The sequence below is a fragment of the Triticum aestivum genome, chromosome 5B, assembly GCF_018294505.1.
Source record: "Triticum aestivum cultivar Chinese Spring chromosome 5B, IWGSC CS RefSeq v2.1, whole genome shotgun sequence".
Lineage (NCBI taxonomy): Eukaryota > Viridiplantae > Streptophyta > Magnoliopsida > Poales > Poaceae > Triticum > Triticum aestivum.
In genome coordinates, this window is record NC_057807.1 from 506,066,197 (window position 1) to 506,081,218 (window position 15,022).

Consider the following 15,022-nt stretch of genomic DNA (forward strand, 5'->3'; position numbering starts at 1 on the left):
GGTTGGGTAATTTTGGTGGCGAGATTTCAGTGCCTTCTTTTCCTGGCACCTTTTGATGGTATTTCGAGGTGCGTTCCTTGATCTTCGTTGGGTCGTCCATGTTTGGTGAGAAGGCCAAGTGAAGACTCCCCAGTTTATACTCTTTTGCGCATGTCCATCCAACGTGTGCTTCAAATAGGGGGATATTTACACCTCTCTTTTGGCTGCCCCTTTCTGAATTGGCCTTTGATAGCTTCCGTGGTAGCATCAAGTTTGCTCAGCTGACAGACATGGTTTAAACGTGGGAATTTTTTTCGGCAGCCAGCTATTATAAATTCCTGCAAGATGGTCTTCATGTTGATCCAATCTTGCCAAAGATTTGAAAGAGCAGACATGCCTACCTACGGAAACAAAAAGTTTTTGCTTGGTTACCACCGATGGACAGATTGAAAGAGCAGACCAATATGGCATTGGGCGCATAGTGGTTGCCCTAAAGAGACTTGATTTTTCGTAGACATTGGCCCCCGTGCTTCATGCTCTTCTGGTGTGTGTTGGATCATCTATTTCTGGAGTGCCCTTTTGCTTCTAGGTGCTGGTCTATTGCCAAAGTGACCCGGCTTCCGGCGGCCACGTTGGCTCAAAGGTAGATCCAAAACTGTGTTTCAGGGCCCCCTGTTTTTCGGAGATGATTATATGAACATTTGAAAAACAAGAAATGCCATCAGTTTTCAGCAAAAAAAGGCCCTGGAAGGCTCTCTTCATTGCTGACCTTAATTTTGAGACCCGTCGTATCAAGAAGCAAGCTTTCTCTCCTTGGTGCTCTTCTTTGTAATTTCCCTTTTAGCTGCTTGTCTTCTTAGTTCTTACTGTAGTATGCTCACCTTCTCTTCAATATTGTGACATTCTCTCTTTATTTTTTGGACCATGTAATCTTGAAAACATTGTGTACTGTCTACCGTGTGTGGTCCCTTTTTTTCTTCTGCTTTTTAATAATAGTATAAAATACTGTGGGAGTTTCAAAACAAAAATTGATTCAGAGGTGCGGTTTCACGTTCAAGTACAATGCCGGAGTAAAAGTTTTTTTTGTGTGTGTGGGTGAAACCGTGAAAAGTAAAAGGTGTTTGCGAATGCCACTGTCTGAGATACTATACGTTCATTCCTTTCTTGGTTCGCTGAACCTACCTTGAGAGACGCGTTTTCCTCTTGTTCCTGGCGCTGGAACCCTAGCCGCCGCCAGGAGACCCAATCTTCCAGCGCCGTCCTCCGGGGGCTCCCCTCCGCCGGCGATCTCGGTCGTCGGTGGTGAGGGGGGCCGCCGGATCCACGCGTGTGGATCGTTTTTTACTTTCTCGCAGTAGACTTTTAGGCTGTTCATCGTCTTCGTTTCGGCGGAAACGATGACAGCGCTGAATAAAGATTCTTAGGATCCTTCCTTGACAAGGCCATCGGTCCTATGATTTGGGATGGATTTGGAAACCAGTCTGTTCAAGCAAGGATGGCGTGGCGGCGGCGGCATCCTCGTGGTGGACCTGTGTCCTCGGGCTCCGCCGTTGCGACGACGTTTGCTTCAGCGTCGACGCGGAGCTTGGAAGGTAGTCCAGGAGCGGATGCAGATTGTGGCCTGCATCGACGACATCTGGAAGACGGAACATGTGCTGGGTTCGTGGTTCGTGGATGGCAGGTATGGTTTCCTTCTGCGACGTCTTAGTCGTGGTGGGGTGCCAGATCTGGAGTTTGATGGCGTGTCCGGGGTGTTGCCCCGGTCTGATTCGTTCAACGGTAAGGGCTTCACTTTTGGTGAGCCACCTTGGAGGTCCGCAAAGCTGCATATCAGCGATGGAGCCGCGTCGAGCTTGGGCGAGGAGGTGATCCATCATTCTTTTCTTCGGTGGCTGCTGTCGTGGTGCCGGAGGCAGGTGATGGGCGTTGGTGTCAAGCTCAGAGATGTTCTGCTAGCTTTTCAGTTTTGTCATGTCGGTCCTTATGTGACTTGTACTTTAATCTTTATGATATGAATGAGACACGTATTATCATGCAAAAAAAAATGAACCTACCTTGAGAGGTCGCGGTGATCTTTTATGGGAGCCGGCTGCACAACCTTGGCTAGTTGTGGAAGTGGAAGGATCAAAACACACTTCTTGCATTCTTAAGAAGTTGATCCCCACTATTACCAATTCTCTCAACATGCAGTCCGTCCACATCATCATCTAGCAATCTCAGCAATTTTCATCCACGTCACTTTATTTCTTTGTTTTTTTCTCCATGTTCACGTAGCATCACTTGGTGGCATATTCCACCCGAAGGTTTTTTACTTGCACGTGGCTTCAGTTACTGCTGTTTACAACCCATGAGAGAGCTTGCCATCCTACGAGATGACCCCTCGGTGCTCCACAATCCGCGTCCCTCCCGTTTGGATCTCTGTTCCTCGACCAGTGGAAGCGGAAGCAAACCTCCCAAAACGAAACGTCTTGAATCCCTCATAAGTTGGCCTCCCCGTCTTCCATCCCCACCATATCAACCCCCGGCGAACCGACGAACGCAAGAGAAGCCAGCCTCCTCTAGGGTTTGCGGCGGCCGTCCCGGGGCAGAACCGACGGGTACAATGGCGAGGGCGGAGCAGCGTCCGGATCTCAAGAAGATCGATCTAGAGGTTGGCTGGTGCATGAATAATCTCATCAACATCGTCGAGAGCAAGCCGGAGCCGCAGTTCAGCTTTCGAGGACTAAAGGAGGAAGACACGTAAGTCGGCTCCGTTGCCTCCTCCCTCCGGACATGCCACGGCTAGGGGAAAATCCTATTGGACGCTCGCTGCGTCGACTTGTCAAGGCTTCGCACAGAGAAGTTAGCGACAGTGATCAAGATGGGCCGACCCAGTTAGGAGATAGCGCTGCGCTGTAGCTTCCGGTTTTGGGAACCTTCTGGAGGGTTCCTGAACGGTTTTGGGAACCTTCTAGAAGGTTCTTGAACCAGGTTTTCACTGTTTTTTTCTTTTTTCTTTTTCTTTGTTGTTTTTCCTGTTTTTTTCTTTTTCTTTCTTCGTTTTTCTGTTTCTTTATTTCATCTTTCAATTCCTTTTTCTTCTCTTTTTTTTCTTTTTGTTCACATTTCAAATTATGTTTGGGAGTTTCAAAAAATCTTCCAATTTCAAATTCGCACTTCCAAATTTGTTCTCAACATTCAAAAATTGTTCATGCTTTAAAAAATTGTTCACGCTTCCAAATTTGTTCTCCATTTCAAAATTTGTTCGTGCTTTAAAAAATTGTTCGCGCTTCTAAATTTGTTCTCCATTTCAAAATTTGTTCTCAAGATTCAAAAATTGTTCGTGCTTTCAAAAATTGTTCACGGTTCCAAATTTGTTCTTCATTTTAAAATTTGTTCTCAACATTCAAATTTTGTTCGTGCTTTCAAAAAGTGTTCGAGCTTCCAAATTTGTTCTCCATTTCAAATTTTGTTCTCAATATCCAAAAAATGTTGGTGCTTTAAGAAATTGTTCACTCTTCCAAATTTGTTCTCGTGTGAAAAATTGTTCTCAAGATTCAAAAAAAAAAATGTTCATGCTTTGAAAGAAAAAATCCATGCTTCCAAGTTTGTTCTCTGTTTCAAATTTTGTTCTCAAGATTAAAATAATGTTCGTTCTTTAAAAAATGTTCATGTTCAAATTTTGTTCTCAAATTTCCTCGCTTACAAATTTGTTCTCTGTTTCAAAATTTGTTCTCAAGATTAAAAAAATGTTCGTGCTTTAAAAAATGTTCATGTTCAAATTTTGTTCTCTAAATTCAAAAAATGTTCAGGATTTTAAAAAGTGTTCAGTTTATCAAAAATTTGTTCAAGCCTTTTAGTTTTTCTTCTAAAATTTGGAAAGTGTCCACTTTTTAAGAAACACCTTTTCAAAATAATTTTCGCATTAGGAATTTGAGAAAATGTTCGGGTCTCCTTTACATTTAGCTCCGCACGCCATATCAAACCAAGGACGGTTGTCTATCGCAATGGCTATGCTCGTTCGTGGAAAGTTGGAGGTCCCTGGTTCGTTCGTGGTTGTTTATAATCCACTGATACTCGCTCACAACGAACCCCAGCACTTATCCAAACTCACGCGCCATGCACTCCACATCAGATTTGTTTCATTCAAGGATCAACTAGTAGCAGATATCTTCACAAAGGCATTGCCAGTTGACATGTTCAACAGGCCACGGTTCAATCTTGTCTCGGTTCCAGGGAAGTTGCGATGGAAAGGGCTGTTAAAAGTAGCAAACGGCCATATTGTATACTCCCTCCGTTCCAAAATATATGACTCAATTTTATACTAACCTTAATACAAAGTTGGGTCATCTATTTTGGAACGGAGGGAGTATCCCATTATCACCTTTGGTACATCTTTATTTACCTTTTGAATAGAGGGACCATACGGCCCCAGTTTTCGTTAAGACAATGGGGTTTGCTACAACAGCTAGTACAATAGAGGTAATAGGCCTCCTCCCCCCGACCCCCGCGTCGTCCTCTCTGGGCGACTCGGGGGCGAAACCCTAGCCGCCTCGTCAAGGCCCTTCTTCCTGCTCTTCCCTCCCCCGCCGCCGCCGGCGGCCGTCGCCGGGCCTGGCCCGCGCGGTGCTGGGCGGCGGCGGGGCGTCCCCTCGCGCCTTCTGCTCTGGCCAATCCCTTCATGCTCCCTGGTCGTCGACCTCGCCCCGATCCCCTTTTCTGCGGTGGCGTTCCCCCCGTCTCTGGCCGTGTTGGATCCCGTCGGCTGCTCCTGGCGCCGCCCGTTCGCCGGATCCAGAGCCTGCGGTGGTCCTCGTGGCGGCGTTCTGCTCGATCCGGCTCCCCGCCGTGGGCCAGGGAGGCGGCCCTGCTCCTGCTCAGGCTTGCCGCAGCCGTCCCTGTGTCGCCGGATCCGGTGCTCGGGCGGCTGCTGGCCTTCGATTCCGGCCGGATCTGGCCTGTGGGGACGCCACAGACGCGCTCCTTTATTTTGGGTGGTGTTCGGTGGTTGGTGATGCCCCAAGTGTTTGTGACGGGGATGCTTGCTGGCGGTGGAGGTGATGCGCGTGGTGGGTGGATGCCGGGGCGGCGGCCCCGGGCTATGTGGACGGCGTCGACTCTGCGGCGAGCGGCGGCCGTGGGTGCTAGTCCGTGACTCCGGCCGTGCGGGCGGCAGGATTGCGGTGGACGTGTTCTGCAATGGAGGGGTGCCCCGTCGGTCGGCGCTCCTGCTTCTGACGAAGACCTCCATTCCTACCTGCTAGCTTGCGCCCCTCTGGTCATTCTTTTGGCCTTGTGGTCGGCGTGTGGAGCGGGACCAAGGGAAACCCTTGGTCATCGGCGGCGGCCACGGCAATGGCGGCGCCATGGATTGGCGTCAGATACCTTCTTGGAGGCCTTGTCGAGGTCCCCTCCCTCCCGTCGTCTTGCTTTCTTGTGGCGAAAGCTCCAGCTCCCCTTGAGGACGGTGGCGGCGTTTTGTCGTCGCATCCCTTCCTGGAGGCGCCATCCGGGGTGCATGGAAGCAAGGTTGGCGCTTGCTGCAGGTTTGGTTGCGGTTGGTGGCGGCTTTCAGTGCATCTTCTTCCACCGGTCTTCGTTTTGCAGTATTGTTCTTCAGCTCACGTTTGGATGTGCGGTCAGCTGTGCTTGTGACGAGGTCGCGGAGCGCTGCGGCTGTGGTTTGAGCTCTGGTTCCTCTTGCCTAAGGTGCTTTGTTGGTTTTGTCCATGCGGCTCTCGGTGAGCTTCCTACCTCCCGATGGTACGACGCCCTTTGAGCCAGGGCGAGAGGATTGTGGTCCTCTTTGGAGGGGGAATCGGATGGCTTGCTAGTAGGTTCTGCCGGAGTAGGCGATGTGGCGAGGGCCACCGTTGCTGGTGTTGCTGGTTGATTCTCACCTATGGCCGAGCTAGCTGCTGTTCTAGATGTTAGGCTGTGGTAATTCAGGTTGAGCTCCTTCTTTTATCTTTCGCTTGCCTGTATTGCTGGTAGGCTGTGAGCTGTTGTAGCACTCTGTATCTTTGCCGTTTCCCTGTTTTCCTTTCTTGTAAGTGGTGTACTTGTAAGTGGTGTAATCCTGGCTGGTTGATGGCTTTGTTAATTCAAAGCTGGGCTAGGTTCGAGCCTTTCTTGGGCTCGGCCGTCGCCTCTTCTCTAAAAAATAGAGGTAATAGCACCAGGAGTCCCAGAACTTGTCCTGAATGTGATGATTTGGTCCCAATCTTGCAAAAGGCAACTATTGAGTCCCACAACTTGCACCCAATGTGCAAATCTGGTCCCAGCCAATCGTACCACGACAAGTGGCGCCTAGTCAGCACAGTCGGTCAGCCCAGCGCTTTTTGCATTTACCCCTGGACTTAGCACTAATCAACCCGCACTACATCACCTTACTTTAGCTACCTGGGTATATTCCTAGGATATTCTACTCAGCCCACTCCACTCCACTCACTCATCTTTCTCTGCTCTCGACCATCTCCTGCTCCCCAGCTCGTTGCCGCTGTCCGTCCAGCTCGCCGCCATGGTGTCTTGGAGTGAAGGATCCAGCTCTTCGTCCGACGGGTACTCTGTCACAAGTGAGGTTAGCTCCAGCTCCAGTACAAACATACTCACTGGCATTTAGGGTTAGCAATGGGGAATTTTTGCTGACAACAATATTTTCTAGGCTCCTGCTGCTGTCACCATTTTTTGCTCTGAATGGACAGGCCTTGCTCCAGATCTTGCAGTTAGATGTGAACATCAGTGTGTCTGTGAGAAGTTAGTTTCCTTTGAATCAGTTGACAGTGGAAGGAGGTATCTTGCTTGTGCACAAAAGGTTAGTAGATCTGAAGTTAAGGCCAGCAAATTTGTAATGTGTCATCTTACTGTCATGTGCATAATCTTGTAGTGTGGCATTTAACTATGGATTAGTGCATCAATATAGTTTATTGAGGAAAATCAGTTCACTGAAGAAAACAGTATTTAGTCAACTGAAGTTTTGGTTATGCTAAGAATTGAGATAGTGCTGTAATAATAGATCAATAGTGGTACAAGCTTCGCCATTTATCTAAAAATGTTTTCTTTCTTATTTTGTAGGAAATACCTAAATGCAACTTTGTGGAGTGGATTGACCCTGAATGGCCTGCCACTCTGAAGATGAGTTTAGCCAGGGTTTGGGGCATGTATCAACATGAGAACAAGCTAAGGCTCAGGGAAAATGTAGTTAATGCTGAAGAGAATTTTAGGGTTGTGAAAGAGAAGGAACAGATGGAAAAGGATCTGAGGTTTTTTAAACTAGATTTTGCTAAGATGGTGGCTGACAAGGAGCAGGCAATTACTGAATTGGGCAATGTAAGACTTGCTGTTTCTGACCTGAAGCAAGAGCTTGAGAAGAAGATGTCTGATAAATCTAGCACTACCATTCATCAGGTTGTGAGGGCTAAGGCAGAGAAAGAGAGGGATGAGATGAAGCAAAAGATGGACAGCATGAAGGAACAGATGGACAACATGAAGGAAGAGTTGGACAAAGTTTTGTCACAGAGGGATGACCTGAAGAAGGAGAAGAAGAAACTTGAGTACATGATTGGTGATTTATTCAGGCACAAGGAGGAGAACAAGAGCAAGATAAGGAGATTGAAGGAGATCTTAGATGAATTTGAGTAATTCATTGCTGGTGTAATGCTGCCTTAAGATGGACCTTTTAATTAGTTGTATTCCTGTAGTGAACTTGGTTAATTTCCATGGCACTGAATATGTATGACTGCTCTAAGTTAACTTATTTCCTATATGTATGACTGCTCTGAATTTGTCTTAATTTAATGTTTAGTTAACTGAAGATTCAGTTATGTATGACTCCTCTGAATTTGTCTTAATTTGAAGTTTCAGTTAACTGAAGATTCAGTTAACTTGATTGAATTGACAGTGTAACTGAAGATTCAGTTAACTGAATTTGCTTCAGTTAACATGAGTTTAACTGAAGATGAGTTAACTGTATTTGTTTCAGTTAACATGTGTTAAACTGAAGATGTGTTTAACTAGTTGATATTAAGTACTTTTAGTTAATTACATTTGCATATCTGAAGACAGTGTCAGTGCATTGTTTATGTTACTAAAGATAATCCATAAGATAACCTAAGATAAACCTAAGATTCAATGACACTAAAAAGAGTTAAACCTACAACAATATTATGTTAATATTCAGTTATCTGAATATCCAGTTTTACTGAAGATTCAGTTAATATTCAGTTATCTGAATATCCAGTTCACTGAAGATTCAGTAAACCTAAGAGTTTCAGTTATGTTAAAAAGAGTTTAACCTAAGATTCAATTAATATTCAGTTATCTGAATATCCAGTTCACTGAAGATTCAGTGAATTGCAAATTCAGTTAAGATTATGAATTTGTTTAGTTAACTAAAAAGAGTTAAACCTACAGCAGCAATGCAAACATAGCAGCAGCAGCAACATGCCATACACAACAGCAACAACATGGCAAACACAGCAGCAGCAACATTGTAACCAAAATTAACAGAACAAAATAGCAAGCATAGCAGCATTGCAACATAGCATCATCTGATCATCATAGCATAAGTTTCAGCAAACATTGCAGCAGATCAAGCATAACTTTGCACCAGTTCTCATAGCAGGTTACAAATAACTTATGTGCTGAACTTGTAAGCAGCACACCTAACTTAACTAAACGGAAAATAGCACTAATTTATATGCTGAACTTATAAGCAGCATACCTAACTACTTGACCTTCTTCTTCGCTCCTTCTTCAGTCGTTCTTCACATCTTCAGTCGCTTGAGACGCTCGGAGCGGCGCACCTCCACTATAGAAGATCTCTTGTTGCCGATCCTTGCCGGCTCCGCCGCCGCATCCTGCTTGGGCTCCTCCTCCACTAGCTCCTGCTTGACGATGTCAGGCACATCTAGGAGCACCTCCACATCAACCGGGAGGTCTTTGTCGCCCTCCCTGGCATTGTGGACTGGCTCGACCATTTGGATCTCGTCCTCCTCCGCCTCTTCTTCATCGTCTGACAGGACAACGAGCGACACCTCCACTGTGTCAGATGACGCATACGAGTCAGAGGAGTCCAAATCTCCTCTGTAGCCCGAGTCATTGTCGGAGTCCACCTTGCAGTACTCCGAGTCGGATGACAGAGAGACATCATCGTCGTCGATGTGGACGAGGGGCGCCGGCGCAGGCAGGGCCAGAACCATGTCGTGGACGCGCTGCATCCTGGACCACACGCACTTCGGATCCGGCTGCGACTACCGCGTGGTGGCGGACCTGTACATCCACCAACGCGCGCGCTGCCTTGGATCGTCGGAACGCGTCTCCGCCATTGCGAAGCGGAGGATGTTGGCCGGAGGGGTACCTGGGCCGTCCACTAGAGCGCGCCTCTTCTCGTTGTCGGTCATCGCATCGATGAGGCCCCGCCGTCCACGAGAGCGCGCCTCTCTCCACTTCAACTTGTTTGGTGATCTGGCAATGGCCCACAGGTCTTGCTTCAGTACCTCTCCTTTGTGCTTCTCATTGAAATTTTGGTAAATATGCCTCACACAAAACCTGTGCTCTGCATCTGGCCAAACTTTGTGGACAGCATTTATCAGACCTTTCTGCTTGTCACTCATAAGTGTGAAAGGAGCAGTGTTGGTGATGTTCAGATTATCTTTCAAAGTTGTGAGAAACCACTCCCAAGAACTTGTGCATTCTACTTCCACCCAGCCCATAGCAATGAGGTAAATGTAGTCATTAGGATCAATGCCAACTGCACTAAGCAGCACACCTTTAAACCTAGTTTTCATATGACAACCATCTATGAAGATAATAGGCCTGCAGCCCTTAAGCCATCCTCTCTTACAAGCATCATATGACCAATACAGTGTTTTCAAACATTTTCTGCCCATTGGAAATTTTGTATCTCTGACCAGTCCAGTTGTCAGCAAAAAAGTTGAGCCAGGGTTCTTCTGTCTTAATTCATGTCCATAATCCCATAGTCTACTGAATTGCTCTTCTTCATCACCATGGATCTCCTTCAGTGCTGCTGTCCTAGCCCTAGCTAACTTCCATCTATTAGGGGTGCAATTAAACTCCTTTGTTATTTTCCTTGAAAATGTTCCAAGTGACATCTTCTGGTCATATTGCAAAGAAATTTACCTGTCATGTCCTTGAGCCTCCACTTCTTCTGACACATATGATCACCATAGTAGGCCTTAACGACAAATCCTCCTGTCCTATTGTCATTGCCAGCCTTAAGCAGCCATGGACAATCACTCTAACAAACTGCATGAAATCTGATCTTGTTATTTTTCAACTTTTTGATTTGCACTCTGTTCTTTATTGAATATGAAGTAATAGCTTTCCTCAGCTCAACCACATCAGCAAAGACCATCCCTACTTTAAATACAGGGTTTTTCATGTCCACCTTGGAATTGAAAGCTTTGAACTTGTATATCAGTTGCTCTTCTTCTTCTCTTGACAGATTCAAATCTTCATCATCAAGTTCATACTCAGGTTCCACCTCTTCCTCCTCTTGCTCAACTTCATCAACATCAAAGTCAATGTTCTCTTCATAAAGATCATCATCTCCATCATCTATGTCATAATCACTGTCACTGAAATCTGAATCTGAAAGCACTACATCTTCTGCAACATCAGTCACCAAGTGATCTTCTTCAGCAAAATCAGTCAGCAACTCATCTGCTATTGCAACATCAAAAAGCAACTCCTCTCCTTGTGCAACATCATTCAGCAACTGCTCTCCTTCTGCAGCATCAGTCAGCAAGTGCTCTCTTTGTGCAAAATCAGTCAACAAAAGCTCTTCTTCTGCAACATCAACCAGCAAAGTGTCTGCTTCTATCTCTTGTGTTGCAAACTCTGAATTTGGATCTTCAGCATTGACTTAAATGATGCTGTGAGAACTAGCTGCACTGGCTGCAACATCATTTGGGTTTACCACTCTGACAGGATTCTCTACTGATCCCACTGTACATATCAAATCTTGCCTGAAATTACTGATGAAACCTGCATGATCAACCATGATTGAAAGAACCTTATGCTGAGCACTGGCTCTTATAATTTGCTGCACATCCTCATCACCTCTGATTCTGAGCATACCATCTGAAATTGTTTTGTCAGGCATGCACCAATAAATGATGTGCTCATTGACAGAATATCCCAACCAAAGCAGGTGCTCTTCAATGACTGCATATGAGAATGTGCCAGCATTAACATAGTCAAGCACCTCCACTGAAGGATTATAGTACTCCATGTTATTGATTGGTCCAGAGAACATCCCATCATGCTCCAGTTCTAATGTGAAGAAAGAGGTGTCCACACTGAGTCCCATTGCTGAATCACAAACTACAACAACATAGTGCAGAATGTAAGCACAATCATCAATAAAAATAATTGAATAAATACATTAAACTGAATAAATACAGTTAACTGTAAGAGCACTGAGTTAACTGAACTTTTTTTAGTTAACTGTAACTTGCAACTGAATTCAGTTAATAGAATAAATTCAGTTAACTAAAGCTTGCAAATTAACTCAACATAAGCAGTAACAAACTGATGATTTAGCATGGCTAATGTACAAACTAAGTAGTAATGCTGCCCCCTAAGAACAAACCCTAAACTACTTACCTCAAACACTGGCCTACATTGGCCAGACAAAGTTTACATTTTTTACAGTGCAAATGCTGCCCCCTAAGTACAAATCCTAGGCCAAATTGGCACGTGTATTTGCAAAACAGTATGTACATACTAGCCCCAAACCTAAAGTCTGGCAGAAAAAGATTCTAAATAAGAACCCTAGGTTCTTGCCTAAATCCCCAACTTCACCCAAAACCCTAGGCTAAAATTGACTACCAAATAACCAGTATGAGGTCGCGGGAAGCACTACAACCACAAACTACCAACCAATGCGGCTGAAACGAGCTCAAAACTGGGCGATCCAACGGGGAGGAGAACACCGACCGAGAGGGTTGACATCGAGCGAGCACAGAGAGGAGGAACAGAGCAGAGAGGAGGAACAGAGCAGAGAGAACTAACCATAATCCGGAGGGTTGACAGCGAACGGCCGAACTTGGTGCGCGGTAGGCGGCGGCGGCACACCGCCGGTGAAGTCCGGCGACGAGGACATGGCTCACACGAGCGCAGCGAGCACGGCCTGTCGGCCGGTCACGGACAGGGGGAGAGAGCGACGAATGATTGGGCCAGGGGAGGGAGACCCAATAAATTCAGGTGAAAAGTGCGGTGTAGTGCGGGTTGATTAGTGCTAAGTCCAGGGGGGTAAATGCAAAAAGCGCTGTGCTGACCGGCTGTGCTGACTAGGCGCCACTTGTCGTGCTACGATTGGCTAGGACTAGATTTGCACATTGGGTGCAAGTTGTGAGACTCAATAGTTGCCTTTTGCAAGATTGGGACCAAATCATCACATCCAGGACAAGTTGTGGGACTCCTGGTGCTATTACCTCCAGGACAATGGGGTTCGCTACAACAGCTAGTACAATACATCCATACATATGTTAGCAGCCCCAAAATGCATCTTTCGGATGCCATGCACCCTAAATAGTAAATTAAAAGGTTTTTTAACATGCTTCCTCTTAAACGTGGTTGTCCATTTTATCACGTACGGAATTTTGTGAAAAAATGGCGTCCGTAATATTTTTAGTGAAGAAAATACGGTCCGACCTATAATCCATTTAAACAATTTTCTTATATAATCGATTGTATTGTCCTTTTTGCTGAGAATACCTCTAATGTCATTTTTTCATGAAACTTCAGACGAGAGTAGAATTAATACCCGGAAATTTCAGTATTTTTCTATTTTTCAACCGAGAGTCCCCAACCCGAAAATGCATAGGTTTGCTCGATCAGTGGCCGACCGAGCTGGAAAGAAAAGAAAAGCTAACTATTCTTGCCAGATAGCAACACACCATGGATGAGCGAATCAAGATTGGTCAACGATCTTGCCATGGACCGGACAGCCACCTCCCTCCACTCGGCCGCTCTCTTCCTCATCTCCCTTCCCTTCTCCCCGCCCACCGCCTCCTCGATCCTCCGCTGGACCACCTCCCGCCGCACGTTGTCGCCGATCTCCATCGCCACCCCCCACTCGGCGCACTTGTACCGGCAGTTGGTCTGCTGCTCCGCGAAGAAGGGCCAGCACAGCATCGGCACGCCGCCGCAGAGGGCCTCCGCCGTCGAGTTCCACCCGCTGTGCGTCAGGAACGCGCACACGGCGTCGTGCCGCAGCACCGCCTCCTGGTCGCACCAGCTCGCCACGAGGCCCCTGTCCCTGGTCGCCTCCAGGAACCCGGGGGGCAGCGCGGCGCCGGCGCCGGCGGCCTCGCTGCTCCTCACGACGTCCGGCCTGACGATCCAGAGGAACTCCTGGCCGCTGTTGGCCAGCCCCCACGCGAACTCCGCCAGCTCGTGGCTGCTCATCACGGTCACGCTCCCGAAGTTCACGTACACCACGGAGCGGGTCCTCTTGCCGTCGAGCCACTGGAGGCAGGTGTCGTCCTCTTTCCAGAGGCTGGAGCTCACCGCGCGCAGGGGGTCCCCACGGGGGATGATTTGGTCGGCGAGGGAGTTGAGCGGGCCGATGGTGTAGATGGCCGGTATGATGGCGCGCATCGCGTCCAGCGCCGGCTGCTCGAGCTCGTCCATGGTGTTGATGATGACGGCGTCCGCGGCCTCGGCGCGCTCGACTTGGTGTAGCTGGAAGGTCAGCAGGGTGTCGTCGCGGTCCGTCGTGCGGAGGAAGCTCGGGAAGTCCTTCAGCCGCATGTGCTTGCTCAGCCCGGGCGCCCAGTCCACCGGCATGTCCATGAACCCGTTCGTCAGCTGCTCTTCGTCTGTTCGATCTCCACGCAAAATCAATTCATTGTTGAGACACTGAAGATTTATGCCAAGTCAAAATTTTGAAGAACAAGATTAGGAATTCATGGCTAGCCTTTGAGGGGAATGATGCCCCGGTCGATGAGAGGGCGGAAGTTGCGGTAGCCCATGTAGCCGCAGGCGCTGGCCGTCCAGAAGAGCGCGCACGGCACGCCGAGCTCCCTCGCGGCGTCCACGGCGAAGCTCATGAGGCCGTCCGCCACGACGCACGTGACCGGCGGCGCCCCGGATGTGCTGCCGTTGAGGCCAGCGAGTAGGTTCCTGAAGTGGGGGAGGCAGGTGGTCATGGTGGAGTAGGAGATCGACGCCGGGTCTTGCGTGGCGTCGGCGTCCGACGAGGGCAGTCCGTCCGGGATGGTGGCGAAGGCGAAGCCGGGGAGGCCCGCGACGGCGCTCGGGCCGCGGGAGCGGACGAGGCGGCGGTGGTTGTACTCGGTGCTGACAAAGGTGACGTGGAAGCCCCTGCAGCGGAGCACCTTGGCCAGCTTCATCATCGGCGTGATGTGCCCCTGCGCCGGGAACGGCAGGCACACGGCGTGCGGCTTCTCGCCGGCGGTGGGATCCATGTCTAGCAGTGGGGCGACTGGTTCGTGGATGGAGCTTTCTTGCTTTGTCACCCCGAAAATCGAATAAGAAACCCAGCGGGCGAAGACCGGAAACCAGGAGATAGCTGATGATACAATATGCAGCGGCGCCTACCCCGTTTGACTTGGGAATTTCCATATCCCCTACTTTTTTTTTATTTGCGCGCGCGTGATGCGTTGCTATCTTGTACTCTGTGCGGCTGTGATTTTTTTTTAATGTTGGTAAGAGAACTGCCAAATTGATCAGAAGAAGGTGTTACAAGAATCCTGAAAGGAGGAAATCACCGAAAAAATAATGCAAAAAGAAACGAAATAAAAAGGGCCGTCGGCAGCACCACAAACCCAAGCTCTACCATCAATCGTGAACACCATCGGATCCATCGTCGGGATTCTCCAAGGTGACGCCCCAAGGAGGAAAACGATATTGAGAACACCGCCATCACCTGATCTGGCACTGCCCGACCTTAGGTTTTCACCCGGGGATCTCACGCCGTTGGGTAGGAAGGGAAAGCTTCTCCACAATGATACCTCCAAGGAGGACGACAACATCCGTGGATGCCGCTACCGTCGACAATGACAAGGTCGATGCA

At 48.1% G+C, this 15,022-nt stretch overlaps 1 protein-coding gene across 1 annotated transcript; it reads right to left on the bottom strand.

The window, feature by feature from the left end:
* Positions 1–12,716: 12,716 nt before the first annotated feature.
* Positions 12,717–14,495, bottom strand: LOC123112806 (7-deoxyloganetin glucosyltransferase). Its single transcript, XM_044533903.1, has 2 exons — positions 13,904–14,495; positions 12,717–13,805 (listed from the first exon to the last, which is right to left on the bottom strand). Exons 1-2 carry the CDS (start codon positions 14,412–14,414, stop codon positions 12,853–12,855), a joined length of 1,464 nt encoding a protein of 487 aa, XP_044389838.1. The 5' UTR covers positions 14,415–14,495; the 3' UTR covers positions 12,717–12,852.
* Positions 14,496–15,022: the final 527 nt, after the last annotated feature.

What these genes read in the sequence shown, in the direction of transcription:
- LOC123112806 (XM_044533903.1), bottom strand. Translation starts at nt 14,414, where the DNA reads ATGGATCCCACCGCCGGCGAGAAGCCGCACGCCGTGTGCCTGCCGTTC. An exon ending in GGGCATCATTCCCCTCAAAG is followed by an intron (nt 13,806 to 13,903) that starts GCTAGCCATGAA and finishes GAGATCGAACAG; the next exon opens with ACGAAGAGCAGCTGACGAAC.